At 33.9% G+C, this 26,358-nt stretch overlaps 3 protein-coding genes and 1 pseudogene across 9 annotated transcripts; all 4 read left to right on the plus strand.

The window, feature by feature from the left end:
- The first annotated feature begins 1,479 nt into the window (after nucleotides 1–1,479).
- LOC137817152 (agamous-like MADS-box protein MADS4) lies at nucleotides 1,480–9,528 on the plus strand. 6 transcript variants are annotated; one of them, XM_068620403.2, is made up of 8 exons: nucleotides 1,480–2,087; nucleotides 4,535–4,613; nucleotides 7,625–7,692; nucleotides 7,787–7,886; nucleotides 8,389–8,430; nucleotides 8,529–8,570; nucleotides 8,788–8,921; nucleotides 9,174–9,528. In XM_068620403.2, exons 1-8 carry the CDS (start codon nucleotides 1,903–1,905, stop codon nucleotides 9,247–9,249), a joined length of 726 nt encoding a protein of 241 aa, XP_068476504.1. In that variant the 5' UTR covers nucleotides 1,480–1,902; the 3' UTR covers nucleotides 9,250–9,528. The 6 variants fall into 6 exon arrangements, with proteins under 6 accessions (XP_068476504.1, XP_068476501.1, XP_068476502.1 ...); XM_068620400.2 differs by having other exon boundaries at nucleotides 1,722–2,087; nucleotides 4,535–4,619; nucleotides 8,785–8,921; XM_068620401.2 differs by having other exon boundaries at nucleotides 1,722–2,087; nucleotides 4,535–4,619.
- A 4,702-nt stretch (nucleotides 9,529–14,230) lies between these two features.
- On the plus strand, nucleotides 14,231–14,773 carry LOC150029121 (uncharacterized). The gene has a single exon (XM_090297945.1). The coding sequence runs from the start codon at nucleotides 14,231–14,233 to the stop codon at nucleotides 14,771–14,773; it is 543 nt and encodes a 180-aa protein (XP_090154071.1).
- A 2,334-nt stretch (nucleotides 14,774–17,107) lies between these two features.
- LOC150029122 (uncharacterized) lies at nucleotides 17,108–18,996 on the plus strand (annotated as a pseudogene).
- A 4,495-nt stretch (nucleotides 18,997–23,491) lies between these two features.
- LOC137817149 (uncharacterized) lies at nucleotides 23,492–26,049 on the plus strand. 2 transcript variants are annotated; one of them, XM_090298629.1, is made up of 2 exons: nucleotides 23,492–24,290; nucleotides 25,481–26,049. In XM_090298629.1, the coding sequence occupies exons 1-2, from the start codon at nucleotides 23,948–23,950 to the stop codon at nucleotides 25,609–25,611; spliced, it is 474 nt and encodes a 157-aa protein (XP_090154755.1). In that variant the 5' UTR covers nucleotides 23,492–23,947; the 3' UTR covers nucleotides 25,612–26,049. The 2 variants fall into 2 exon arrangements, with proteins under 2 accessions (XP_090154755.1, XP_068476497.1); XM_068620396.2 differs by having other exon boundaries at nucleotides 23,498–24,290; nucleotides 25,570–26,049.
- The last annotated feature ends 309 nt before the right edge of the window (nucleotides 26,050–26,358 follow it).

Here is a 26,358-nt window from a genome sequence, read left to right on the forward strand (position 1 = left end):
CACTCAATTCAACATTTTATTAATTATTTACTAATTACTACATTTTTTTTAACATAAATTACTACTTCCATTTAAAAATACAATTTGCTAATCTTTGAGTAATCGTTAAGAAATAAATATGAAATGTTTTAATAATGTTAATAATTCATCCGTACTGCAAGTTTTTTCTCCTAATAGAGTATTTTTCTTTATCTTTTATGTCATGACTACTTTACTCTTAAAAATAATATTGAATAGTTATTAAAAAGTAAGAGATTTTATAAAAGATAATAAATAATTTTCTCATATTATAACAAGATATATAATATAGAAAAAAAGATGTTAAAATGTACATATATAACGTAGGGAGTAGTTTGTACAAAAGTCTTTTGTGATCGTTTCATTTTCTTTCAATAGCTTTCCTTTCTTTTGCTACCTTCCAATCCAATCGAACTTTCCTCTTATCAATCAATGAAGTTAACTTTTACAGTTTAAATGAATAATTATTAATTAATGTCCTCATATCCCAACATAGATAAAAGATGGATAGGAGGATACAATTTAATTCAAAATTTCATACACTAAGAGATTAATTCCCAATAAAATATGTTTAAAGAATATAACTTTTTCTTAGCTTTCAAAATTGGATAATGATACTCATACATTAATTTTTATATTTTAATAGCGAGATGACAAAAAAGAGAGATATGTAATTTTTTTAGCAAGATGGATGCAAGATGATGTGAATTATAAAATGTATCATTTTATTTATTTATTTTGATTGGTATATGTGTTCTGAAATTTCTGATCCAATTGGGCAGTTGAACTGAAAAATCTATAAGGTAACTCATTTAAATAAATCACAAAATCAAAGGACTAGATTAATTAGTCAAAATTGGTAAAAAAGAAATCAGTCAAACCGATAAAAAAAAGGGGCAAACAAAATATAATAATTATCTATTTTAAGCTTTTTTTCTTCAAAATAAAAACAACCTAAAATATTTTGTTATTTTTTTATTCTACTAATAAACTTGTTATACGTTTTTCAAATGTTAACAAGCTATAAATTTAGGTTTTATTTTAGTTTTTGGCTCCATAAATTCTTATTAATGTATTTTTTGTATTAATTTGTGTGTTTTAAACTTAAAAACACATATTATATATTTGTCATTCATAAGATTTGTGATGTAAGAATAGTTTTATTAATGATTAATCTTGGTCGGATAGGTGAGTTGTGAGAAAGTGTAAGTTAAGATTTGGATGCAGTTATATACTAAAATTTGATATTTGAATTACATTTTTCCATGAACAAAAGGGATTAAGTGAGGTATTAGTATTAGTGATTCCAGAATATATATTGGTAATTTGATTTAGTTTTGAAAATTGATTATGAGTATATCCTTAAATTAGGTCCACTTTACGCGTAGCAGAAAACGCCTTCCCCACTTACAAAACTATGTTTGTGATTTGCTTAGGGCGCGTCGTTGTCATGGAGTTAGCAGTGTGTTAAACACCCCAGAGGGTGATAGCAGGGAGAAAATGACAGGTAGAAGGGGTTTTGATTTTGGAGTTTGCATTAGGGCTTGATAAAGATGGTTTTGCTGGGATTCATTTACAAATAATTATTATCATTCACCATTTATTTAAGTAATAATAATAGAGGGAGAAAAATAATTAGAAAAATATATTTTCTGGCACACAACAAAGTAACAAGGTCACACGAGAGTTGACACCATCTCATTCTCCCGTGGCTGGCTATATAAATGTACATGCGTGTACAAGACATACACGCAGCGAGCGAGCCAGGAAAATATTCACAGGTTTTTATTCAGATTTATTTTAACTTTTGTTTTCCGCTGATTGGATATTAGAGTGAGAGAGAGAGAGAGAGAGAAGAGAGAGAGGGAGAGAGAGAGAGAGAGAATGGGAAGGGGAAGAGTGGAGTTGAAGAGAATTGAGAACAAGATCAACAGGCAAGTTACCTTCGCTAAACGAAGGAACGGGCTTTTGAAGAAAGCTTACGAGCTTTCCGTTCTTTGTGATGCCGAGGTTGCTCTCATCATCTTCTCCAATAGAGGAAAGCTGTACGAGTTTTGCAGCAGTTCAAGGTATATATTTATATAGACATATTCACCAAAATGTAACAAACGAATCACTGAAATTAAATTTTCCAAATGAAATAAAACTCGCTTTCTTAATTTCCTATGTACACACATACACATACACATACACACAGAAAGAGAAGAGTCGTGGGTAACAACTTTCTGTTGTAATTTTTTGTTGTTGTTTAGGTTTTAAGATCTCGAAATCTCTCTCGTTTGATTTTTGCTGTTTTCAGACAGTATTTTTTGTTTGAGAAAACAGGAGAAAAGTTTATTTTCTTTTTTCACTGTTTGGGTTTTTCCGTTTCCGTGAAATGTCTCGGCGTTTTTAGCAGGTTGAGGGTTTCTGCAATCGCGTTGCTGTTAGATCTGCAACTGGAAACGCGTTAAACCCCAACAGACATACATCAAATAAATTAAGCAAGGGAGGATCACTGTTGTATTGTATCCACTCTATTTTTGCTGTTTTTTTTTTTCTTTTTCTCCTCTCTGCCCTCGTTTCTTTTTTAAATTGTTTTTCGCTCAGTCTTCGCCTTTCTCTTTCTTTCCCTCTTTTGGTGCTAAACCCAGCATTTGAGTTTGCCGTTTTTCTGCTCCATCAAACAGATCTGGTTCAAAAGCGTTTCCCAAAAGTAATTTTGGACTCTTGGGTCAGGCCTCTTTTCGGTGTAATTAGCTCGTGTAAAAGAAAACAATCATATAAATATTCAATTATTTCTTCCATTTTCAGTTTTACCAGCCACTCTCTTTTTTCTTCCACTCTTCAAAATCACTTAAACCACCTATCTCATCTCATCTTTATTCACTCTCTCAAATAAATACGCCTTTTATTTTGAACAAAAAGAAAATCTCCAGCCTAGGGTTTCTTTTATTTCCATCTAGTGTTTTCCCTTCTTGCATCTCTCACCGTCGATCTGTTCTAATTTTGCTTTTTTCTCCCATTTCAAGCTTTTTTAATTGTTTTATATTCACTTAGGTTTTTTTCTTTTGTCTTCTGGTTTGCCTTAGCTTGCGTGCTTTCTATTTTGGTCAAGCTCTTCGGTACCTGGGCTTGTTCATGATCCACAATCATGACCAAAGAACAAAATGGAGTTTTCACTTTGGAGTCAATCGTTTGCTTAATTAATTCTCCATGTTGCTGACAGCAGATATTTTCGTTTGAACGTTTCATGATAGAGACATTTTGTTAAATCAGAATGGACATTTTCTCCTACTCCTGCTTTTCCTTCCATACATGTTTTTCAATCACTTCATTTTTTTTCTACCCAGATAGACAGATATTTTCTGTTAAGGGCATTTCAAATTAATTCGCATCTTCCGAAGGTTTAACTTTCACTACTTCTTGCTGTCAGTATGTTTATTTTATTTGTAGAGAATAACTCTCCGATCCTTTCAGATCTACCGAAAATTCTGGTAGTAACTTACTATGTTCCATGCTTTTTCTTCTGGGTTTTAAAGTTGTCACTCCACACAAATGATGTTACCTCACCTACATTAATTCATAGACACCAGTTTTTTTTTCCCCTATAATTACTTTACCCTAAATGTATATAGCTCCTTTTTTGGCCTGATGTTATCACGTTTATCAACGAAAGAAGTCTCATAGTCAAATCCAATACTTACTCATTTTGTACAATCTATTGATAAATAGTGTAAACATTGGTGATGGGATATTATATAAATTCTTATGCAATAGAGATAAGAAGAGAAAATTGGAAAACTATGAGAAAAAAGTAATTATAATAGAGAAAAATGTATTACAAACATAATGTAAACAATTTTACGTTTTAAATGGAGAGAGAAAAACGGAAAAAAGGATAATTTAATTTTTTTTTTCATGTAGGTTATAAAAAAAAATAATTTCAACGTTAGACCACACTTAAAAATTCATCTTTTAAAGCTTTTATTTCCTTCAGTTTAAATAAAATATGTTTTCTTTCTTCTCATCTGAATAGAACTGATCACCATGTTTAGTACACTCATTTTTTGAGGAAATGCATAAAGTTCTTTAGCCGATCACCCTCTGTCCTGGTCAAGAAATTCATAGGTTGGTGATAGTTGATGGTTTTTTATATCAGCCCTAAAACATTACCTTTTCCCCTTAGATCTTTCATTTCTCATTAATTTACCAATTTTCTACACCTATTGTGGTTTTTCCAACACATCCAAGGAGCATTTGGATTGCCTTTAAATGGGTTTCTCATACTTTATTATTATTTTTAATTCTAACTTAAGTTGTTGCAATGAGAAGGCGTGTCCATTTTCATATTGATGTTGGAATTAAAGCACGGTTGAAGTAAAGAGATGTTTTAAGAATAAGGTTAATTTGTTATTGCACAGTAATTTGTATTGTAGAATATAGTTTTAGTCAATTCATTTTGGATTATTGCAGTGCGTTACACTTCTGACATGTTGCCTACAGAAATAATATATGTTTTTCTTAAAACGTGCAGCATGCTCAAAACGCTAGAGAGGTACCAGAAATGTAACTATGGTGCACCTGAGGCTAATGTGTCTACACGGGAAGCCTTGGTAATGGTGAATAGTCCTATCTATCGTATTTAAATTCTTTTTTTTTTTGCCAATTAATTAACTTGCCTAATTTGATCTTTGATTTTCCCCTTCATCCATTTCTGTTTTTGTTTTTCTTACAATGGGATTGGGATTCCTGAGCTTCAACTGTTTAGTTGAATATTTTTTTAAAGGAACAATAATTAACTGTTTCATATTAGCTTGTCGATATACGCTGTGTCGTGTATGGTCAAAGGTTACCTGGTTGTGCATAATCAAAAATTGTCCAGTGCAGGAATATCACCTTAATATATAGTTCTTGCTTGAAAAAGAATTTCAGTGGGATAAACACATATTCAGAATAAAAAATAATGAAATACCGAAAATATACCTCTATTTACTTCAGCAAAGAAAGAGTTGTTCTGTTTATAGTTCATTGACTGATATAAGTGAATTAGTTGTGCTGTAAAACGTTTAACTTATACTAATGCATAATCTAGCGATTTTTTTTCTTCAAACAAAGATTATTATTGTTCTTGCGAAATTTCTTTTTGTTTATACAAAATAAATGTTGTTTATGCAAAAGTACGATCATAATATATAAAATATAATTTATTTAGCTTATTATGTTATTTCCGAAAAGCCACTGTGTTTGGTTTGATTTCTACTTTTATTTTCAGCAAATATACTCTATTAATAGTTATAAAAATGCTAACTTTCTCATATATTGTAGTTTGGTATGAAAGTTTTATATAAACAACAAAAGTCAAGCCTTATCCTATCATCTGTATGGATCTTGGTCGGTGTGGTTGAGCTTGGTTTATTAAGGTTATGTGGACAAAATAAAATAAAAATGAAACAAGTAGGAAACAATATTTACAAGAGATATTTTTACAACCATCAAACTGAATCATATCAATTAAAAATAAAAATAAAAGTCCTTTACTGCTCATGTTTTTTTTTGGTCCATTCATAATTCGTCTATATGTTTTCAAGTTTAGAGATTGCCTCAAATTAGGGCACTTTGGTGTATCATTTGCTTTTAGTACTTCCTTCTCTTAGTTCTCTGATCCAAATGTGCTAGGTAATAGTCTAGTTGTTACAAAAAATATTTTGTACACCAAAGTCCATTTTGAGGCACTATCCTTTAAATTTTGTAGAATGGCATTGCTCTTGAAGTTTGATTTTTTCAGTGAGGAAATGTGTCACGAGCCATAGCTATTTTTTTTTTTTAAATCTAATTAGAAAAATCATGTTTGGCATTCCCATGGATTAGTAAATTAATGTAAAAAATAGGATAGGTAAATTTTTAGAATTGAAGCTGCAATTTGTTGCCGAAGGAAAAAGAATGGAAATTTGATAATGGCATGTTCTGGGCTGAATATCCTCCCTCCACAGTAAGTATTTGCACTTCTGTAACAACAAAAGGTGTCAGAGATATTATGCATGAATTTGGCCATTGATAACAAATATGGCTTACTTATAGAGGAAAAAGGAGAAAAATAAACTTTACTTTGAGGGTGCATTTAATTGGCCTTATGTTATTGCTAATTTCTAATTTAACTGCCTTCTGTCATTACTGATTTCTACGTAAATGTTTTGTGTATATTGTGAATTGTGTTCTACACTCGTGCATGCATTTTTAGGCACTTGTATCTTATTTACAATTAATTCACGTCATCATTATTCTTTTGTCGTTACTTGTATCAGCATAATTTCATAAATAATTTTTTTAATCTTAAAAGCTAACATACATATTTTAACATAAACATTATATTTCTGAATTAAAACAATGTTATTCTATTCATCATGGTACCAAAACATAATTTTATTTGTTGCGAATATGTTTATATATTGTTGTAACCAAACCCTATTTAGAAAATAAGAATAATATGCAGTTTTGAGTAAATTCAAATTTTTTAGATGAAAACTTTTAAAGGTTTAGTTTTTTTAAGCATTTAAAATATTTTGTCACAATATGTTGCTGGGATAGATAATTTAAGAAGAAAAAAATAAAACTTGAATGTAAAAGAGTAATTTTGATTATTTAAATTGCAGAATTTAAAAATTTTCGTAGTTTTTCTTTGTCACATTTATGCCTTTCATATTTGATAATTTAAATTATTTAACGTTTAGTTTTAACATTTTAAGTTTTAAATATATTTTTTGTGAATGTAGTAAAATTATATTATGTTATTTAAACTAAGAGTCAAAACATTTTAAATATGAAAAAATTAAATAAAAACAATTTAAATTTCTAAAATTTTGAATTGTTCCGGAATGCATCCTAAAACTTTTATTGTTATGGTTAAATTTTTCCCACAACTCGTGTTCAAAAGTTGTTCCTTAAGTTTTTGTGTATTCCATGCATGTTTACTCTCTTTTCTTTACTGTACTGAATGATTTTGCAATTTTTAATAGGTTGATTTTTTTTGGTATATGTCGGTTTAGTAACCCGGTGAGTTAAAACTATATGTATACACAAAGCCTAGATATATAAAAGATAAATGAATTAGAATATGGATTTTTAAATGCGTTAGGCTAATCCCAATCAAACAAAATTTAGACGATAAAGCTTATAGTATATGTTGTATCAAAGCCTTCTATTTTTTCTATTAATTTTATACACTTTTTTTAGTAACTATAAAAATAATTAAATTTGATTTTAGTATTTAATTTTTCTTTAATTTTAGTTCTCTTAAAATTATTTTTTTTAAAAGTCTATAAATGTCATTATTCACATGGTGTTATTGATCATTTTGACATTGCACACGTAAGCTGACATGCTTAGATATATGTCACATTGTTAATGAATAATAAAAATAGAATTTAAAGCAATTTAATTCTTGTGGCAAATAATATTAAATAATTTTTTTTTGAAAAAAAATTATCAAATTTAGCTTTATTTAGAAACTATAAAAACATTTGAAAGGAAGTTGTCCAGGTGGAAATAGATTTAAGAAGGGTAATATATGTATGAAATGGTATGTGTTCCATTATTATATAGTTTGATTTTGCTACCCCAACTACAGGAGTTAAGCAGTCAACAGGAGTATTTGAAGCTGAAGGCACGTTATGAGGCCCTACAACGGTCTCAGAGGTACTCATACCCTACTGGGCCTTCTAATATGCCTCATTATTTGGTTCATACTCTCATCAAAGACACTGTTTCTGCTTTACTTTTACCCTCTCAGGAACCTTATGGGAGAAGATCTTGGCCCTCTTAGCAGCAAAGAGCTCGAATCTCTCGAAAGGCAGCTAGATTCGTCCTTGAAGCAAATAAGATCAACAAGGGTACTCAAGTTTCAAGTTTTGATTACCAATAACCATCTGAAATTATAGTATTGTGGACACATGATTATTAAAATTTAAAGGGTTAAATAACAAGGAAATTGCTATTTTTGTTTTCTGATTATCGAAGAAAACTTGGATATATATATATATATATATATATATATATATATATATATATATATAAAAGGGTGTAATTTTTTTGGTGGATAAATGTAATGGTATTTGTTAGATTTCTGTAACTTGATTTGATATGTTATTATGATTAATGTGTTGCTTTGTTGAATCTTTAATTGGTAGGAGTTAAGAAATTTGTTGTGAATTTTTTTTATAAGGGTTGAGATACTCTGAAGTGTCTCATTTTATTTTATTTATTTTTTAATAAAAATGTATGTATATAACTGTTTATTATTTTGAGGCTTATGAAAAACATGACTTGACAACATGTAAACTATACGAATGTGCGTATTTGTATTTTAATTTTGTAAGTTTGTTTCCTTTACAGACGCAGTTCATGCTGGATCAGCTCTCTGATCTTCAGCGTAAGGTATAAAACAATTTTTTGGCTTCCGTTACCACCGTTTAATTGACATCTTCTTCTGTCATGCACCTGAGTTTGCTGACTAATTTCTGTCACTTGTGTAGGAACACTTGCTAAGTGAGGCTAACAGGTCTCTCAGACAAAGGGTAAGTTAGAACTCATCAACTTATATATATATATATATATATATATATATATGTAAAAATTCATCACCCCTCAAAGTGTATGGTCATGGTCCAGAGATATAACAATGCATTTAAAACATTTCTTAGTATCTGTGTTGCATTTAAAACCCAGAACAACTGATATTGTCATATTGACAATTGATGGGTATAAATAATGACTTTGTGTGTTGTGTAGCAGTTGGAAGGGTATCAAATAAATCCACTCCAACTGAATCCTGGAGTTGAAGACATGGGATATGGCAGGCATCCAGGTCAAGGTCAGGGTGACGCACTCTTTCAACCATTGGAGTGTGAGCCAACGTTACAAATTGGGTATGCACTCATTGTTCACTCAATAATTGCTCACTTTACAGTTCACAGTATTACTCTTGTAATAAAATGTATCATATGGTTCACTACTGTAAGGGTTATGCTTAGGGGTGAATCTTTGATGTAAACATGACTAGTGTAGAAGTGGGGCTGAGATGAGATAGCTTACCTGATTAATTGGCATAACTGTAACTATTTGGTCAAAGCTTTTCAGATTTGAATAATTTTTTAATAATGATTTTTGTTGAAGTGCAGGTATCAGCCTGATCCAGTATCAGTGGTGACAGCAGGTCCAAGCATGAGCAATTACATGGCAGGATGGTTACCATAGTAGGGATCCGAGTGGTGTTTCCTGCAGAAGATCCAATGCACCAGCACATTTGCCGTTCCAATTTTATTTGAAAAGGAAAAAAAAAGAGGAAAAATTGCTTTGGGATGTAATGAAGCTGTAAGTGTCTACCGTGTATGATGAAGTAGGAACAAAGTTAAGCAGTGTTGTTTGTGTGTGCGCTTTCATAAAACTGCACTTCTTTGCTTCGGTTAATGTTTCTTCCCTTATAATAAGAGTAATCATAGACAAATTATAAACATCTACATATTTTTTCTTATATTTCATTTCTACTTTAAACTTTCCTTCTTCTATATATGTTCTATCCACTCAATAAAATAGGGGTTAGTTAATCATCACTCATTGTGGTATATATGAATACTTGTTCTGCTAAGAAAAAGTATGAATAACTGCTGTAGTGCAAATATAACAGTTATTGTCTGTTTTCTTTCTTTATCAAAATCCAAATGGATAAATTTTAAAAAATTGCTTGAAAGTAGAATTTTAAAATAAAAAAAAGCTTGCTTTAAACACATGTTTTTTTCTTAGTGAAGCACATCCGGAAACACGCTTCCTTTTTTTTTTTTAAAAAAAAAATTGTGCGTCTTCAATTTTTTTAAATCTTGCTTTCAACGTTTTTATGTTATTTTATTTTTTTAAAATTATATTTTTTTGCTTCATTTTAAATGTGTTTTCTTATTCTTAATGAATCACGTTTTTAACGAAATTTTTTTAATAATTTTTTATTAAAAATGTGATTTATTATTTTTTGAAAAAATTAAAAATTAAGATATGGATTTTAATATTATGCATGATAACCCATATATAAAAGATAAACTATCTTATTAACATTATCATCTAAAGAAGTTGAAAAGGAAATAGTACTACTCACATTGTAAACACCACATTTCATTCAACTTCAATAAAAAAATTCTAAAAATTCAGAGTTTAAGAAACAACTCACTAATATAGTTATTGATATTATTTACTTTCTTTACATAATTATTACTCTATCATCTAACATGTACATAATTTAATTTACTAATTTATCATAGATTGCTAAAAAGCTAAGCTTTTTGTTTAATCAAATGGCACAGCTGCAGACCACCTTGCACAGATCCATCTGCCACCCTCCAGCTATTTGCCTTCCTGTTTGAATCCAGTAGTGCCTATACTTGATTACAGAAGTATTTTGCCATCACCAAATGAATCTAGTTAGAGCTCAACCATTTCCACTGCAATTTTCCACCAAGATTGCATTGCTTGAACATCATTGAGTGAAAATGGTAAGGTTGTAACTTCTAAAGGCCTCATTTGTGTTGCTGCCAGCATTTCCTTAATCTCACATGCAACCAAAACAGATCACAGCTATTCTATCAACATCATTGGGATGCTTTCTGACCAAAGAGCTACTCCTACTAACGATCCTTTTGTAGCAGCGTATAATGGTGAGCTAGGTAGAGAAACAACAAAGGATACAAACCCCTCCTTGGTGCTCCCTGTAGCCTTGATATCACTGCCCCTTTACCACATGAATAGAAACACCAACAGAAGGGGTGTAAAAAAAAATTCAAACTCTTCCTTGACTACAAAACAAAACATGACCCTTCCTGGCTTTTTTTGCATAAGAACAGAAAATAAGAACAGAAACTCAACAAAAAAAGAATGCAAAATCAAAGCCATTATAAAAAAAATCACCTTCCAACACTCATTGGGTACACACCTACAACATCTAACACTCACAACTTTCCTTATCAGACTAATTAAAGACAAGTAAAAGGAATGATTGGAAACCCTTCTAACCCATCTTCACAAAGTTTGGTTCTCAGCTAGGTTTTTTCGTGTCCTCAAATAGTCCTTTGGCGTCATACACCATTGGAGATATGTAAAATTAGTCAAGTTTTCTTCACGCATTAACCAAGACCACCCCTTGAATTGTGCATGTGTAAAAATCTCCATGTTATCTACTTTATCGTTCTTAAAAATAATGTTATTCTTTGTCTCTAAATCTTCTCGAACACTGGTATTACATACCCCTCAAACTCTATTTTCCACTTTAGATGCCCAACCTAAATTATGAAGAAGGAAATGAGCTCTTGTTTCCCATGAAGGTGTCTCCTCTAAAAAAAATGGTTGCAAATGCTTCAAACCAACCACACAATTATACACTTGAAAAAAAGATTATTAGTTATTTACTCTGCATCTCCATATAGAACACATAACTTACTTTCCAGATCCATCCCTCTATTCTCCATATTTACTCTTGTTGGGAGCCTATCTAGTAACACCCGCCAAGCTACCGTTTGCATAGACAAGGAAGCTTTAATACTCCAAAAGTATTCATATGAGAACCTCTCTTCCCCACGTAGTTCACTTCTCAGGATCCTATATGTAGATTTCACATAATACTTGAGCTTTTCCCCTTCCTTCCAAACCCATGAGTCCTTACTCTGTCGCATCGGGCACTTATTTTCCAGCAAATGCTTCATTTGTCTTTCCTCGCCGACTTCCCATTCAAACATAGTTCTTCTCCATTCCAAATTTCACGTCCATTGATTATTATTCCAACCCCCCATCTAGGAGAGACTCTCACATTTAAAAAAGAGCTAAGTTATGATGAAACAACCCAATTAGACAAGGAGACAACCAAGGACACAACAAACACTTCACAATTAAGTCAGTCATCTCAGCATCCAAGATAAGGCCCCACCAAACTTCAAAAGCACCTCAGCAGAAGAAGAACTAGACATAGACCAGAGCATCAGATGTTCTTTCTTCTAGTCTTTTTAAAGGACAAGTTTATTTAAATATTGTACCGGTATGGGCGAGGCCGAGGCCCACCTGGCTGCCCGAGGCCGAGTCCACTTGACCGAGACCAGGAGAACCTGGCTGAGACCTTAGAAGACTTGGCCGATAGGCCGAGAGGCTGAGACCTTAGAAGGCTTGGCCGAGACGACCGAGATGCCGAGACCTTAGAAGACTTGGCCGAAGACGACCGAGACCACTAGAATATGGCCGATGGCCGACCAATGTCGTGATGATTTGGCCGACGGCCGACCCCTATTACAGTTAAACGCTCAAACCAAGATCAGTGAAGTTAATCCATCATTAAGAATTAGGTAATGCAACCCTAAGCGGTATCCACCTCGATAAACGGGCCCAACAAGGTAGGCCCATTAGAATAATATAAATAGCACGCATCCCAAAGAGTAAGGTATGTCATTTATTACTGTTCACCTACTTGAGAGCTGACCACCCGCTTTACTGACTTGAGCGTCAGAGTGCCTTCGCAGGTACCCCACCATCCGGTGTTCAGCCGAGGCCGAGTGCCGAAGGAGAAGCAGGAGGACGAGAAGAATCCCAGTCCACCACCCAGTTACCTGACCGACCGAAGGAAGGAGAAGAAGACTTCAATAGTTCTCTAGGTCCCATCTCCTTAGCAGGAACAATTGGCGCCCACCGTGGGGTCGAGGGAAACTAGCTGAAGGAAAAAAGTAGATGGTCTCAACCAGAAGCATGGAGAGAATGACCGAAGCCGACCAGACGATGCTGCTGTTATCTCTCTAGAGAGAGATGGCCGAGATGAGAAGGAAGACCGAGGAGGCTGCTCAGAAAAACGAGCAAGAGCTGCAAGTTCTCCGTAGGGAGAACAAAGAGATGAAGAAGAAGTTGGGGGAGGGAGGACCCTCCGTCATACCGACGAATGTTGTCGGCAAGTGATACACCTCTCCCCCCGACCCAGATGTGGCCGAGGGGACGAGAGGCCGACCCCCTTCCCGAGACACCAAGATGGGCGACGAGTCGTGCCTAATCAGGTCCACCCGGACGACCTTGACGGCCGACCCAAACCGCCGACACCCCTTTACCAACACCATCATCGAAGTCCCATTGCCTAAGAAGTGGAAGGGTTTCAACCGAGACCGATATGACGGGTCGACCGACCCGGACGAGCATATGGACGCCTACACCACCCATATGAGTCTCTACACCTCGGACGACGTCGTGTTGTGCCGAGTGTTTCCCACATCCTTGAAAGGAGCAGCCCTTAGTTGGTTCACCAAGCTCCCACCCAACTCCATCGATAGCTTTGCCACGCTCGTAGCAAAGTTTGAAACTCAGTTCGCGACCAGCCGGCCGCACCGCCTAACCTCCATCGCCCTGGTAGGCATTTTCCAGGAGAAGGGAGAGTCGCTGAGAACTTTTGTGGACAAGTTCAGTAAAGTGGCAATGAGCATCCAGAATCTGAGCCCGGACGTTGCCATGCACCACATGCTGACGACCCTGCGTCCGGGGCCCTTACAGCCTGGACGAGCTGAGAAAGAGAGCTGCTAAGTACATGCAGCTGGAAGAGCTAAGAGAATTCCGTAACCAGGCCCGTGCCGAGGCCGGTGGGGAGAAAAACAAGGAAGAAAAGGATTGCCAGGGGCGGCCGAGTAAAAGAAATGACCGACGCCGGGACAACCGAGACCGACCGATTTGGTTCTCAAGATACACACCCCTGACGACCGAGAGGGGGAGGATTCTGGACGAGGCCCTCAACGCCGAGTTGATCCCTCCCCCAAGGAAGGTGGCCAGCCTAAATAATGCCGACCGGAGGAAGCAATGTCGGTACCACCAAAACACCGGACACTCAACCGACGAGTGTCAGGCCCTTAAGGATAAGATCGAGGAACTTATCCAGGATGGGCATCTCCGTCGTTTCGTCAGGAATAGCCGAGACCCACTCGGCCGGGTGGATCCACCCAGGCGGACGAGGTTACCTCAAAGCGGCCGAAATGACCAAGATAACAGAGGCAACCGACAACCCGCGAGGGCCGACCCCCCTCGAAGATAGGATCCCCCCAGGGAGGCCGATAGGAGAGATAACCGAGAGGTTATCAACACTATAGTCGGCGGCTTCGCCAGGGGAGGAAGCACGCACAACGCCCGGAAGAAACACCTCCGGGCAGTACACCAGGTAAACGTGGTGGCATTCTGACCGAGGATGCCACCCATCACGTTCACGGACGATGACTTTAAGGGTGTAGACTACCGCCAGCAGGACGACCCGATGGTGATAGCGGTCGACGTAGACCGATTCACCATACGGAAGACACTTGTGGACCAAGGAAGTTCGGTAAACATCCTCTACTGGAAAACTTTCAAGGCTATGAGGATGGCCGAGGCCGAGATGATGCCATACGACGACCACGTGGTAGGATTCTTGGGCGAGAGGGTGGGTACCAAGGGTTACATCGAGTTGTACACCACCTTCGGAGAGGGGAAGAACACCAGGACCATCAAAATCCGATACTTGGTCATTGACGCCAACACCTCCTACAACATCCTCCTTGGCCGACCATCCATCAACCGGCTAATGGCCATAGTGTCAACCCCTCACCTCGCAATGAAATTCCCTTCGAGGACAGGGGACATTCTCATAGTCCACGTAGACCAGAAAGAAGCACGAGAGTGCTACGTCGAGAGCCTCCGGGTGGAGCCTTTAAGGGCCGACACCTCTCCCCTCAGGGTGAGAAATTCCTTCTGAAAAGACCGCACCCCCAGGAAGGACCGGCCGAGGAAGATCCAGCCAATCGTGGCGCTGGTAGACCTCGATCCTAAAATGACTATAAAATTATATAATTATTAAGAAGTGGACTTTAAGTTTTTGCACCCGCTTATACTATGAAATGTCGTAATCTCTAGTCGTTGTGAGATCTCCAACACACACCCCTCCCACCAAGGCTACCAACTTGTGCATGAGACTATATATTATGGGTGGTTTGATAATGAACCGATAGCAGGTGGTCTGATAAGCCCAACAAACAATCACTAGATAGGCTCAAAATGACTTTGATACCATATTAAGAAGTGAACTTTAAGCCTAACTCAACCCTATCAAACCAGCTTATAAGGTGAGGTTTGCACTCACTTATATACTATGAAATGTCCTAATATGTGGGACCTCCAACAATAATTAAACTTAGCGTCACTGTTGGGGACACTACGTGAGAAAGAAAATGTGAGTAAATTGTTGCCATTAGGGATACTACTTGGGAAACAAATATTAGTGTCACCTAGACCTATACTAAATTTAATAAAATATTAACTTGCATCCACTTTCTGTTCCCATTGGGGACACTACCTGGAAAACAAATATTAGTGTCACCTAGACCTACACTAAATTTAATAAAATATTAACTTGCATCCACTTTTTGTCCTTATTCTCGACGTTGTATCATTATGCAACTTATTTTTTTATTGCATCTATATTGTGTCCACATTCTAGACGCTAACTTATTATTATTATTATTTTAATAATTTTTAACTTGCATCCACTTTGTGTCCACATTCTAGACTCAATATTATTCTGTCACTTAATGTTTTTCATTGCATCTACTTTGTGTCCCTATTCTATATGTTAACTTATTATTATTATTTTAATAATTTTTAGTGTGAGTTAGGTCTCCATTGTGGATACAATATTTGACATTTTTTTGTGTCCAACTTTAATAGACTTCACCCTTGTTAGTGAGTTCTTTTTTTATAGTCCCTGCTTTTTGTTTTTTGTTGGTATAGATCTTTCTTGTAGTTAATATACTATATGTACTTGAAAATTAAATACAAACATTAATTTAAAATTAAAATCCATATATTAATTTCAAATTTTTTGATGAAAAAAATAAATCACATTTAAATACATCAATAAATAAAACAAAATAGTTGATTAAGAAAATAAAAAATTCATTAAAAACATGGGTCATTGAGAATAAGAAAATACAAACTAAAAAATGAAAAAAAACGTGACTTAAAAAAACACGTTTAAAAGCACGATCATGTTTTATGTCTAAACCTACCATCACATTTAGTAGAATTATCTAGAAATCAATATAAATCTACTACATTCTAGAATTTACCTCCATCTTTTACATTTATTTTGAAATTTGAGCTGTTCTCCAGAGATAACCTGGGACAAACATCATTAGCTTTTAATTTAGTGATTTTGGTTCAGGCCTCATTCATTTGCGAGAAGAATAAGTTTCGATCTTTTCTTTTCCGATCAACCCAAATTCTACCTCCACTTCCATTACTTTCTTTTTAAATTCAACAATATTTTTTTTTTAGTATAGTAGCAAATATTATGTCTTCTTTTTTATTTTTAAATGGTGGTAGTTATTTGTAATAATTTGTGGTAAAATTGATAATTAAGATAAGTTTTATGATGTTTTTACTAGTGGTGACTACGTTTTTCGTTTGTTTATTATACAATTCGAAAGTTACAAAATCTAGAAAACAGAACTCTAATGACGTGCAAAAATATACAAAATTATAAAAAAAATGCAGAAGAAATTTTTGGTTATGAGGGTTCACAATTTGCTTGAGGTTAATCCACTTTTGTTTTGAATTATCTTCTGTGCTTAAGGTGAATTTCTTGAAGAGTAAAATTGGTGGGATGGAGGTTGATCAAACAACACTTCAGCGTTTTGTGACTATTCTAAATTGTGACGTGATGGTAACTCCTTTTACTTACTTGGGTATGTCGGTAGGAGGTGCCTTAAGAGAGGAGCGTTTTAGGGTGGTGTGGTTGAAAGATTGAAGAGTAGACTGAGCAGGTGGAAAGGTAGGTTTTTGTCAATGGCTGGGAGAATTTGTCTGATTAAGTTAGTGCTTTCTTCTATCCCGTTATTTTATTTGTCATTATTAAAAATGTCGTCTACGGTGGTAAATGAGATAATGAGAATTTCATAGTAACTTTTTATGGGGGTGGGGGTCGGAAGGGTGAAAGATTGCCTGGGAATCTTGGAAAATGGTGTGTGAACCATGAGAGGTTGGTGGTCTTGGAATCCTTGATTTAAGGGTTTTTTATGTCGTTACTAGGAAAATGGATTTGGCGTATGGGACAAATAAGGGAGGGTTGTGGAAGGAGATACTTGATTCTAAATATGGAGGTTGGAGAAGTTTGAAGGACGGTGGGAAAAATAGTAAGGATTCTCTTTGGTGGAAAGATTTGAAGGAGGTTTGACGGAACTTTGATGATGCTTTCAATTGGAAGATTGGTAATGGGAAGGGAATTTGTTTCTAGGAGGATAATTGGGTGGGTAGAGGTGCTTTGAAAAGCGTTTTCCTGAGGTTGTTTTCCTTGAGAACATCCAAAGTCTCTAAGTTGGCTGAGTTTAGGGGTTGGAGTAATGGTGTTTGGGTGTGGCGTTTAGCTTGGAGAAGAAGTCTTTTTGAATGGGAAAAGCCACTAGAGATTCAACTTCTACAAGAACTTCAAGGACTGAGGCTTGACTAGGAAAAGAAGGATAGCTGGGTTTGGAAGGATGAGGAGCTTTTAGTGTATTCAGTCAAATCGGCTTATGTTTCTTTAAGGAGGGATGTAGAAGGAGAAAATAAAATTGTGTTCGATAAGTTTTGGAGGTGCAAAGCTTTACCTTCGGCCCATGTCACTGCTTGGAGGGTGTTGTCAAATAAGATTGCTACTAGGGTCAATTTGGAAAGGCGTGGGGTTGTGGTCGAAAGTCTATTGTGTAGTTCGTGCGGGATGGAAGAGGAGTTTTGTCGTCATCTGTTTTTTGAGTGTAGAATGGCTTGGCTCGTTTGAAGTCAATGTTTTGTTTGGCTTGGTGTAGCATTCATAGTACACAATGATTCATTCTATCATTTTTTTTGCAATTTTTGATGAGTAGTGCATCTGAATATGTGTATGAAGTTTGAGGAGCGATTTGGATTGCTATAGTAAGTGAGAATTGGAAACACAAAAATAATGTCATTTTTAAAGGTGGTGTGGTTGATGTGTTAGAATTGTTCACTCTTGTTCAGTTAAAGGTTTGATCTTGGGTTACTTCCAAGACACCATCAACTATTTTTTCTTATTCTGACTGGTGTCTTGATCCTTTGGTTTGTATGAGAATGGTTAAATGATGGGTTCGTATATCCTCGAGTGAGTATATCAAATAATTGACTTCAATTTTTGACAAAATTGATCGTCTAAATAAACCATTCTTGATTGTGTTAATATGTTCCACAGTTCATTCTTACAATCTAAACAAATAAGCTCATCAAATGCATCAAATGATATACATGCACATTTCCCTGAATGGTTTACGGGTCAAGTTTGATCAGCTCAATGTGATTAAGTTATGTGTTATATAACCTAAAAAAATATAAATAAGTGAGTATATCTTGCCTTTGTAGGTTACAAGTGTGTCTTTAAATGTAAGAAACATACACTTAAGTGAATTGTCATATGGCCCTTTCACATGTGCTAATGAATGGCATACTTACTTCATCAATGGTTACAAATTTCACACTCATACATGGAGTAAGGGGGAAAAAACAATAAATAGTGGTGTTTATGTAAAGGGGCTCACAGAAGGAGGCCATGATGATTTCTATGGAATCATTGAACACATATATGAGCTAGAGTGAAATTCTCTGAGCTCCCCAAAGAAAGTGGTGGTATTTTATTGTCAGTGGTTTGATCCATCACATAGAGGTACAATAGTGGATCCTAAATATGGAATTGTGGACATTCACATGGAAAAAAGGTGTTTACCCTTTGATCCATTTATCATTGCACATAATGTAAGACAAGTATATTATGTCCCTTATCCGACATCAAGAAAGGACAAAAAAAGTTGGTGTGTTGCAATTAAAACAAAGGCTAGAGGTCACATTGAATCTCTTGATATGGAAGATGATGTTCCTTACCAAATAGATAAAATGTCACATGTAAATAAAGTAAATGAAGTTGAAGGTATTTCGTGATTCCAACATTCACAGGTTGATGTTGAAGAAGTGGACGAAGATAATGAATTTCAAGATTTCCAAGAAGAGGACAATGAAGAGGAGTTTGAAGATAGTGAAAATGGGGACACTGAAGATGATTATACTAGAGAGGATAGTGAAGATGGGCAACTTGAACAAAATGATTCAAAAGAAGACAATGAAGAAGATGAATTTGATGATAATTGAATTATGTGTTATGAATACATTATGTGATTGTTAGTGTTGCTATTTTCTTGTTTATGTAATAACATAATGATTCTTTTGTGAAAGAAATTTTTTATTATGTTATGTGTTTTTAATTGCAGTATGTTCCTTTCAATTATAATTGAGAATATAATTTTTTTGTTATAGATGTCTTCAGTAGGATGTGACCAATCAAAACCTTACTTATCTAGTCAAAATAAGGGAAAAAAGGATAATGAAGCGTAAAAGGCCACGATATGTGCTTAAAGTAAATATCCCACCCCCACCAAATGCACCTATTGCACCTGTACCTTCCCCATCCCCAACTCTTGCACATACATCTTCTCCTGCCCCAAATCTCATGCCTATCTCAGAAAATGTTGTACCTACAACTACACTTTCCCATGTCCTAGGATTGCAAACATACCCTCTCAATCAAGAAGAGACATTTCTCCCACCACATCTTCCCCAACCCAGTTGTGGCATCAACGCATTCTCCATCAGGTACATGACCCTCAACATCATCAGCACCATCACCATTTCCAAGGGTTACACCATTATCAACACCCTCACCGCTATTAGGGCCTTCTAGAATCAATGATTGTGCTATTGGGGAAGGTGCACAAATTTATCTTGATAGAGGTGATACAGAATCAAACATTGAGGATGACACTCTCTCAGTTGGTCATGCTCTTCCTATGATTTCACCTTAAGGTCATGGGTAAGTAAAGATCATAAATAAAATCTTTCACATTATTTCTTTTATCAATTTATTATCTAATAATTTCTTCATTACTTGTTTTTTTAAGGTTTCATCCATGTAGGGTTGCATCACAGGCAATAACATTCACCATTAAACAACAATATTGTTAGCCATGGCTTACATGAGGTTCAGTGACTGATGAAGACAGAGAAATCTTCTTCGAACGTTTTAAAGTATTTCTTCTTATATTTAATATCAACAATACTTGTTGCATTTAATTAAAATGTCCATTTGGTAGTGCATTTTTCATAATTGAATTCTCAATTATTTTTTCTTTTAAGTGTTGTAATAAAAAAATCTTCACATTTTTAACCACAAATTTTGTGTTTACATAGAAAAAAGTATGTTGGAAACCTAAAGATGAGGAAAGGATTAAAAAAAACTTCCACTCAAAAGTCGCACATAGGTTATCTGAAATGTTCATGGAAGCTAGAAAAAATGGGAAAAAGCCTATTTGGATGTTTGATGATGTGTGGACTTCTTTACTATCCGAGTGGAATTCACCTGACTTTCGTTCCAAGTGTATTCAAAACCAAAAAAACTGAACATCTAACACGAGTGGTTCTTTACACACAGGTGGCTCCATTAATACACATGAGCATGTCATTCGCATGGTATGTATTAACGAAACATATAAGTTGCATTGAACTTTGTTTGTAATTGGTTTTGAATTATGTTTTATGATTACATATTATTCTATTATACAATGTTTGAAGGTTAGATATTTGATAATACTCTCATATACGAAAAAGTAATGGTGAATTTGTTGATGAAAGATCGAGAGATACACACGTGAGTTACATTTTGTTGTTATTTTTCTTTATTTTAGTTATATATTGTACATATGACATTATTTTTTTGTATCAATAATAGGAAGAATTTCATAGTAGACTTTCCCAAGTCATATCAGAGGTTGCATCTTGTAGATCACAATCTGGATCATCCCCCATAGATTCTGCAGAGGAAGACAAAATTAGAATTGAAAGTTGGGTTCTTGCAGCAGGTGGCAAGAAAAAAGGTTGAATCTACGGGATTGGAGACCTAGCTCATAACTTTAAACGTGGTAATACTCTCACATATAATCAACCTTTGAATTCCTTTAAGGATTCACCAAATGTTTTGTTGCTAAAGGAAGAAGTTCAAATTATAAGAAACAGAATGATAAACTCACCGAGCATCCGAAATCATTGGTTAATATCATTCTTCCTTTCCTTCCTCCCGAAGCACATAGTTCCGTTGAACAACAATCTCAACAAGTATTGTCGCCACAAGAACCACCAAGGAAAAAGGAACCACCCAGGCAACAACAAGTTAACGATAATGATTATGCAGACTATTAGGATTATGTTTGTAGTTTTTTTTAACAACAAATTACATTACAAGTTCACTTGACTTGACTTTTGAATTAAGGAACTTTAGTTATGTTTCAAGTTTGTTTGGATTTTTAGATATTTCTAGTGGACTTGATTTTATATTATGTTATCTTTCATATGACGAGACTTCAATTATGTTATGTTTGAATTTGAAATTAAATGTGTGTTGGATATGTTAAATTATACAGATTTTAAAAAAGGCATTCATTTAAATGCATGAATAGACATTTTGATAGATGTACGATTACCTACGAATTTACCCATGAAATACAGTTAGTGGGTACTGTGTGTGCATATTTTACCTATGAATTGTTGTTCGTGGGTATTACCTACGAAATATTGTCCGTGAGTATTACCTACGAATTGTTGTTCGTGAGTATTACCTACAGACTGTTGTTTGTAGGTATTACCTACGGACTGCTATTACCTACGGATTCATATTTCATAGGTAAATTACTTACGTCAACATTACATAATATTGATTTCGAATCAAGATCCCAATGTTTCATCTAATTACATTATTATAGAAATGATAAAACTATGTAACTATACACATTTTTGTAAAATTCAAAAATAATATTAAATAAGTATTTAAATACCCATGATAATAAATATAGATATTTTAATAAGCTAATTATTTTTTTACCATTAAAAATTTTATGGTTTCTAACTTACATATACTTATTACCTCTGTTAATAATTTTTATTTAAATTTTTTTTTAGAAACAAGTGATAAAAGTGCTATTAATAAAAAATATTAATAATTAAAATATTATTTAAATTTAATTCTGAATTTTATTTTATTTTATAAAAATAAAGTTATTTTAAAGAGATAATTTTATTTAAATTTAATTATGTGGCGTAATTTAATTTTTTTAAATGGATTAATTTTATTAATAATAAGATTTTGTTATGTAGTTTTATTTAGAAATTTTATTTGAGTTCATATTTCAAAAATAATATTAGGATTATGTTTGCAATTTTTTTTTTAACAACAAATTACATTACAAGTTCACTTGACTTGACTTTTGAATTAAGGATCTTTAGTTATGTTTCAAGTTTGTTTGGATTTTTAGATATTTCTAGTGGACTTGATTTTATATTATGTTATCTTTCATATAACGAGACTTCAATTATGTTATGTTTGAATTTGAAATTAAATGTGTGTTGAATATGTTAAATTATACAGATTTAAAAAAAGACATTCATTTAAATGCATGAATAGACATTTTGATAGATATACGATTACCTACGAATTTACCCATGAAATACAGTTAGTGGGTACTGTGTGTGCATATTTTACCTATGAACTGTTGTTCGTGGGTGTTACCTACGAAATATTGTCTGTGAGTATTACCTACGAACTGTTATTCGTGAGTATTACCTACAGACTGTTGTTTGTAGGTATTACCTACGGACTGCTATTACTTATGGATTCATATTTCATAGGTAAATTACTTACGTTAACATTACATAATATTGATTTCGAATCAACATCTCAATGTTTCATCTAATTACATTATTATAGATTATTATAGAAATGATAAAACTACGTAACTATACACTGTAAAATTCAAAAATAATATTAAATAAGTATTCAAATACCGTGATAATAAATATAGATATTTTAATAAGTTAATTATTTTTTTACTATTAAAAATTTTATGGTTTCTAACTTACTTATACTTATTACTTCTGTTAATAATTTTTATTTAAACAATTTTTTTTAAAAACAAGTGATAAAAGTGCTATTAATAAAAAAATATTAATAATTAAAATATTATTTAAATTTAATTCTGAATTTTATTTTATTTTATAAAAATAAAGTTATTTTAAAGAGATAATTTTATTTAAATTTAATTATGTGGCGTAATTTAATTTTTTTTAAATGGATTAATTTTATTAATAATAATATTTTGTTATGTAATTTTATTTAGAAATTTTATTTGAGTTCATATTTCAAAAATAATATTTAATTATTTTATTTAAATTTAATAAATTGCAAATATAATTGACACATATTTTTAATTAATTAAATTTTAAACGGATGACTGTTCCTGAATAGCCCCATTGTGATAGTCGTATAGTTTTTCAAATAAAAATTAAATATTATTATTATATTATACCGCCCTAAAGTCTTCCCTTATCTTCCTAATTTATGATGCATTCATTAGAAGCAACGGAGCTGTACCAAACCTTTATGTAAACTTCTGGATATGCATGCATATTGATGAATAATCAGTTATTTTGCGAAACCAAAACCCAAACTTAACCCAACAACTTTTCCCTTCAATGGAACAACCCCTCTTATCTTCTCTTCTCTCCTTTCTCTCCTGTACTTTCCCTGTCTTCCCCCATAATCATGCCCATTCCATCACTCTCAACAAACAAAACGATAACGTGTAATTAGTTGCAAGATCACCAAATCAAATATCCCACAATTTCTCACTTCTCCTCTCACCAAATTCCAATTTTCCCCATCTTTTCTCGTTTTATTTCTCATCTCCCTCCTTTCTCCAAATCCCATTTTCATTTGAATTAAATCGCTTTCCCAAGATTTCCAATTATTGCATCTTTTTTTTCTTGTACCCTTCATTTTTTTTTATCAAAAATGAACACCATGAGAGGACAGCAAGATCAACAATCTAGGGTTTTCTGCGAGCTGTCGGCTCTGGTCTTCAACCTCCTCCGCTCTCCGCCGCTCATGCCGGACTCTTCGTCCAGGCGATCGCCGGCGTTGGCTCAGATAACGCCGGCAGGGTTCGCGTCGCTGCTTCTGGGGATTTCGGTGGCTCTCATGCTCTGCGGATCGGTGACATTTTTCATTGGGTTTATGCTGATGCCGTGGGTTCTCGGATTGGTGATGGTGTTCTACGTGGCTGCCGTCGTTTCCGCTCTCTCCGTTCTGGGGCGTTCTATTTTCTGTTTCGCCTCGCCGCGTAAGGATCTTCCTGGTAAGAAACATTATTTTTTGTTTCTTATTTATTTGCTACTGAAATTTAGGTTCTGTTTGTTAATCTTTTATCGTTAGAATCAGAGGAAATTGATGATAGATATTTTTCATATATGATGGTGTATTGGATAAGTTAAGTCTTTTTGGCTACCATTAAGACTACGAGTGTTTACTGATCTTTTTAGTTGTCTGATCTCTTTTGTATGTGTTCTATTCTGTGGGGACCAAAGAGGAAGTTTCCCAGTTAGTTTTTGTGTCCTTTTCCCCCTTTTAACCCCTCGAATTTTCAGACTTTTACCGTTGAATTTGGACGAATAAAAATGCGTTTTTTGAGGTATATGAAAAATTGAAATTGGAGTTAGAAATATGAGTGTTGTTTTCCGCAGTGTTGTTTTCCTTCTCACATCTGGCTTGTTTGAGAATTTGTCAGGTTAGACTTAGAAATTGTTACACTTGTGCCTTAATGGCTCATTTTTTTAAAGATTAAGGATACAAGCCATAGGATATTTCAACTTTACCTAATGAGCCCCTTATAACCACAGCTCATGGGGAATTGGCAATAGCCATATCACAGATAGATAGGCTGCAATTCAGTATCATGAAGAATCTGAATTTGCTATTACCACACAGGAAAAGAATGTAGCAGATCAGCTGTTTGACAATAAAGCTGTGGTGAAGGTTTTTGTTCTTTCATTATTGTAGGTTACTGTAGTTTTTTTTGTGAAACAAATTTTCATACATTAAGAATTCATGCTTCATTGTAAAAAAATTAGGTTCAAATTCTATTGGGAGCTCCAAGAAGAGTGAAAATTATGAGAATAAGATAGTGTCTTGGTATATGGCTTTGAAAAAAGAACCCAATAAAAGAAATGTAAAATTCTTTTTCAATCAAGAGTAGGATCTGCAAGATTGGTTTGTTTTAAAACAGTGAAGAGTATAAGATACAAAAATTACATCCTCTGGTTTTGGACATTCTTGTTAGTAAATGACTGAAGGTATATTAATGTTGCTTGAGGCTGGATAAGTTAGCAAGTTCTTCCTTTTTTCTCTGGCCAGGTAGGCAAATTCTACCGTTGCTTGGCTATGCTACATAATTTATATGTATTAAACTACAATATCTTGCAAATTACTAATTATTAAATTAGCCTGTATGGAATTCACCATTTCTGTTGTTTATATTTGATTTAACAGCACAGCTTATCTCTTTGATCGTATCACACATTTTTGTTGGATCACGACTCACGAGTCTATGGGCTTCATTACAATTTTTGCTGTTTCAGAGTGGAAACTTATGTGAAAAGATAAATAATGGAGTTGACTAGTGCGATCCTGGTATAGACAACGAAGATTACCGAACTTCCCTCACCAGAAGCAGGAGTTTTGGATACTAGGCTTTTGTGAAAAGTACTAAAGTTTGTGGATATGGCTTCTCTTTTTATTACAATTGGCCAAGTTCTGAAGAATCAAGAATCGAGGACTTTCTTCCAGGTGCTGTCTATTACTGTCAATTATTTTATTTCTTTATTTTCACTTTTGTAAATTTTGAAGTAGAGGCTTCTGTTTACTTTTTTTTCCATTTCCAAACATGGTATACGTACTATAAAATTAAAGGGAAAGTGTGATATGATGACTCACGAGACGAAGGTTGTCTTATTTAGCAATTTTTTGTACATGTAAAATTGAGAATGGAGTTATTGAATTGGAGTTAGAAATTTGAGTACGCTTGAATAAATATGATGGAGAAAATAAAGTGTATTCAACTTACTGTGTTTTATCTTTTATATATATATATATATATATATATATATATATATATATATATATACATACATATATACATATATATATACATACATATAGATAGATAGAGAGAGAGAGAGATTTTGTTTGTACGTATATATGGTTACAAAAAAAGACAAGGAATTTATCTTAAATTGCATTCCTGGATCATATATACCAAGTTTGGAACATATAAACAATTATGTATTAAGTTTGGAACATACATACTGAATCTTAGGTATTTTTTAAAGATTTAGTTAGAATGTGTGCGTGTGTTGTTTATTATATAG

This window comes from Phaseolus vulgaris, chromosome 2 (genome assembly GCF_051622355.1).
Source record: "Phaseolus vulgaris cultivar YP4 chromosome 2, ASM5162235v1, whole genome shotgun sequence".
NCBI classification, from domain to species: Eukaryota; Viridiplantae; Streptophyta; class Magnoliopsida; order Fabales; family Fabaceae; genus Phaseolus; species Phaseolus vulgaris.

What these genes read in the sequence shown, in the direction of transcription:
- LOC137817152 (XM_068620400.2), top strand. Translation starts at nt 1,903, where the DNA reads ATGGGAAGGGGAAGAGTGGAGTTGAAGAGAATTGAGAACAAGATCAAC. An exon ending in CACGGGAAGCCTTGGTAATG is followed by an intron (nt 4,620 to 7,624) that starts GTGAATAGTCCT and finishes CCCCAACTACAG; the next exon opens with GAGTTAAGCAGTCAACAGGA. An exon ending in GAGCCAACGTTACAAATTGG is followed by an intron (nt 8,922 to 9,173) that starts GTATGCACTCAT and finishes GTTGAAGTGCAG; the next exon opens with GTATCAGCCTGATCCAGTAT.
- LOC150029121 (XM_090297945.1), top strand. Translation starts at nt 14,231, where the DNA reads ATGCCACCCATCACGTTCACGGACGATGACTTTAAGGGTGTAGACTAC.
- LOC137817149 (XM_090298629.1), top strand. Translation starts at nt 23,948, where the DNA reads ATGAACACCATGAGAGGACAGCAAGATCAACAATCTAGGGTTTTCTGC. An exon ending in GCCGCGTAAGGATCTTCCTG is followed by an intron (nt 24,291 to 25,480) that starts GTAAGAAACATT and finishes TTGATTTAACAG; the next exon opens with CACAGCTTATCTCTTTGATC.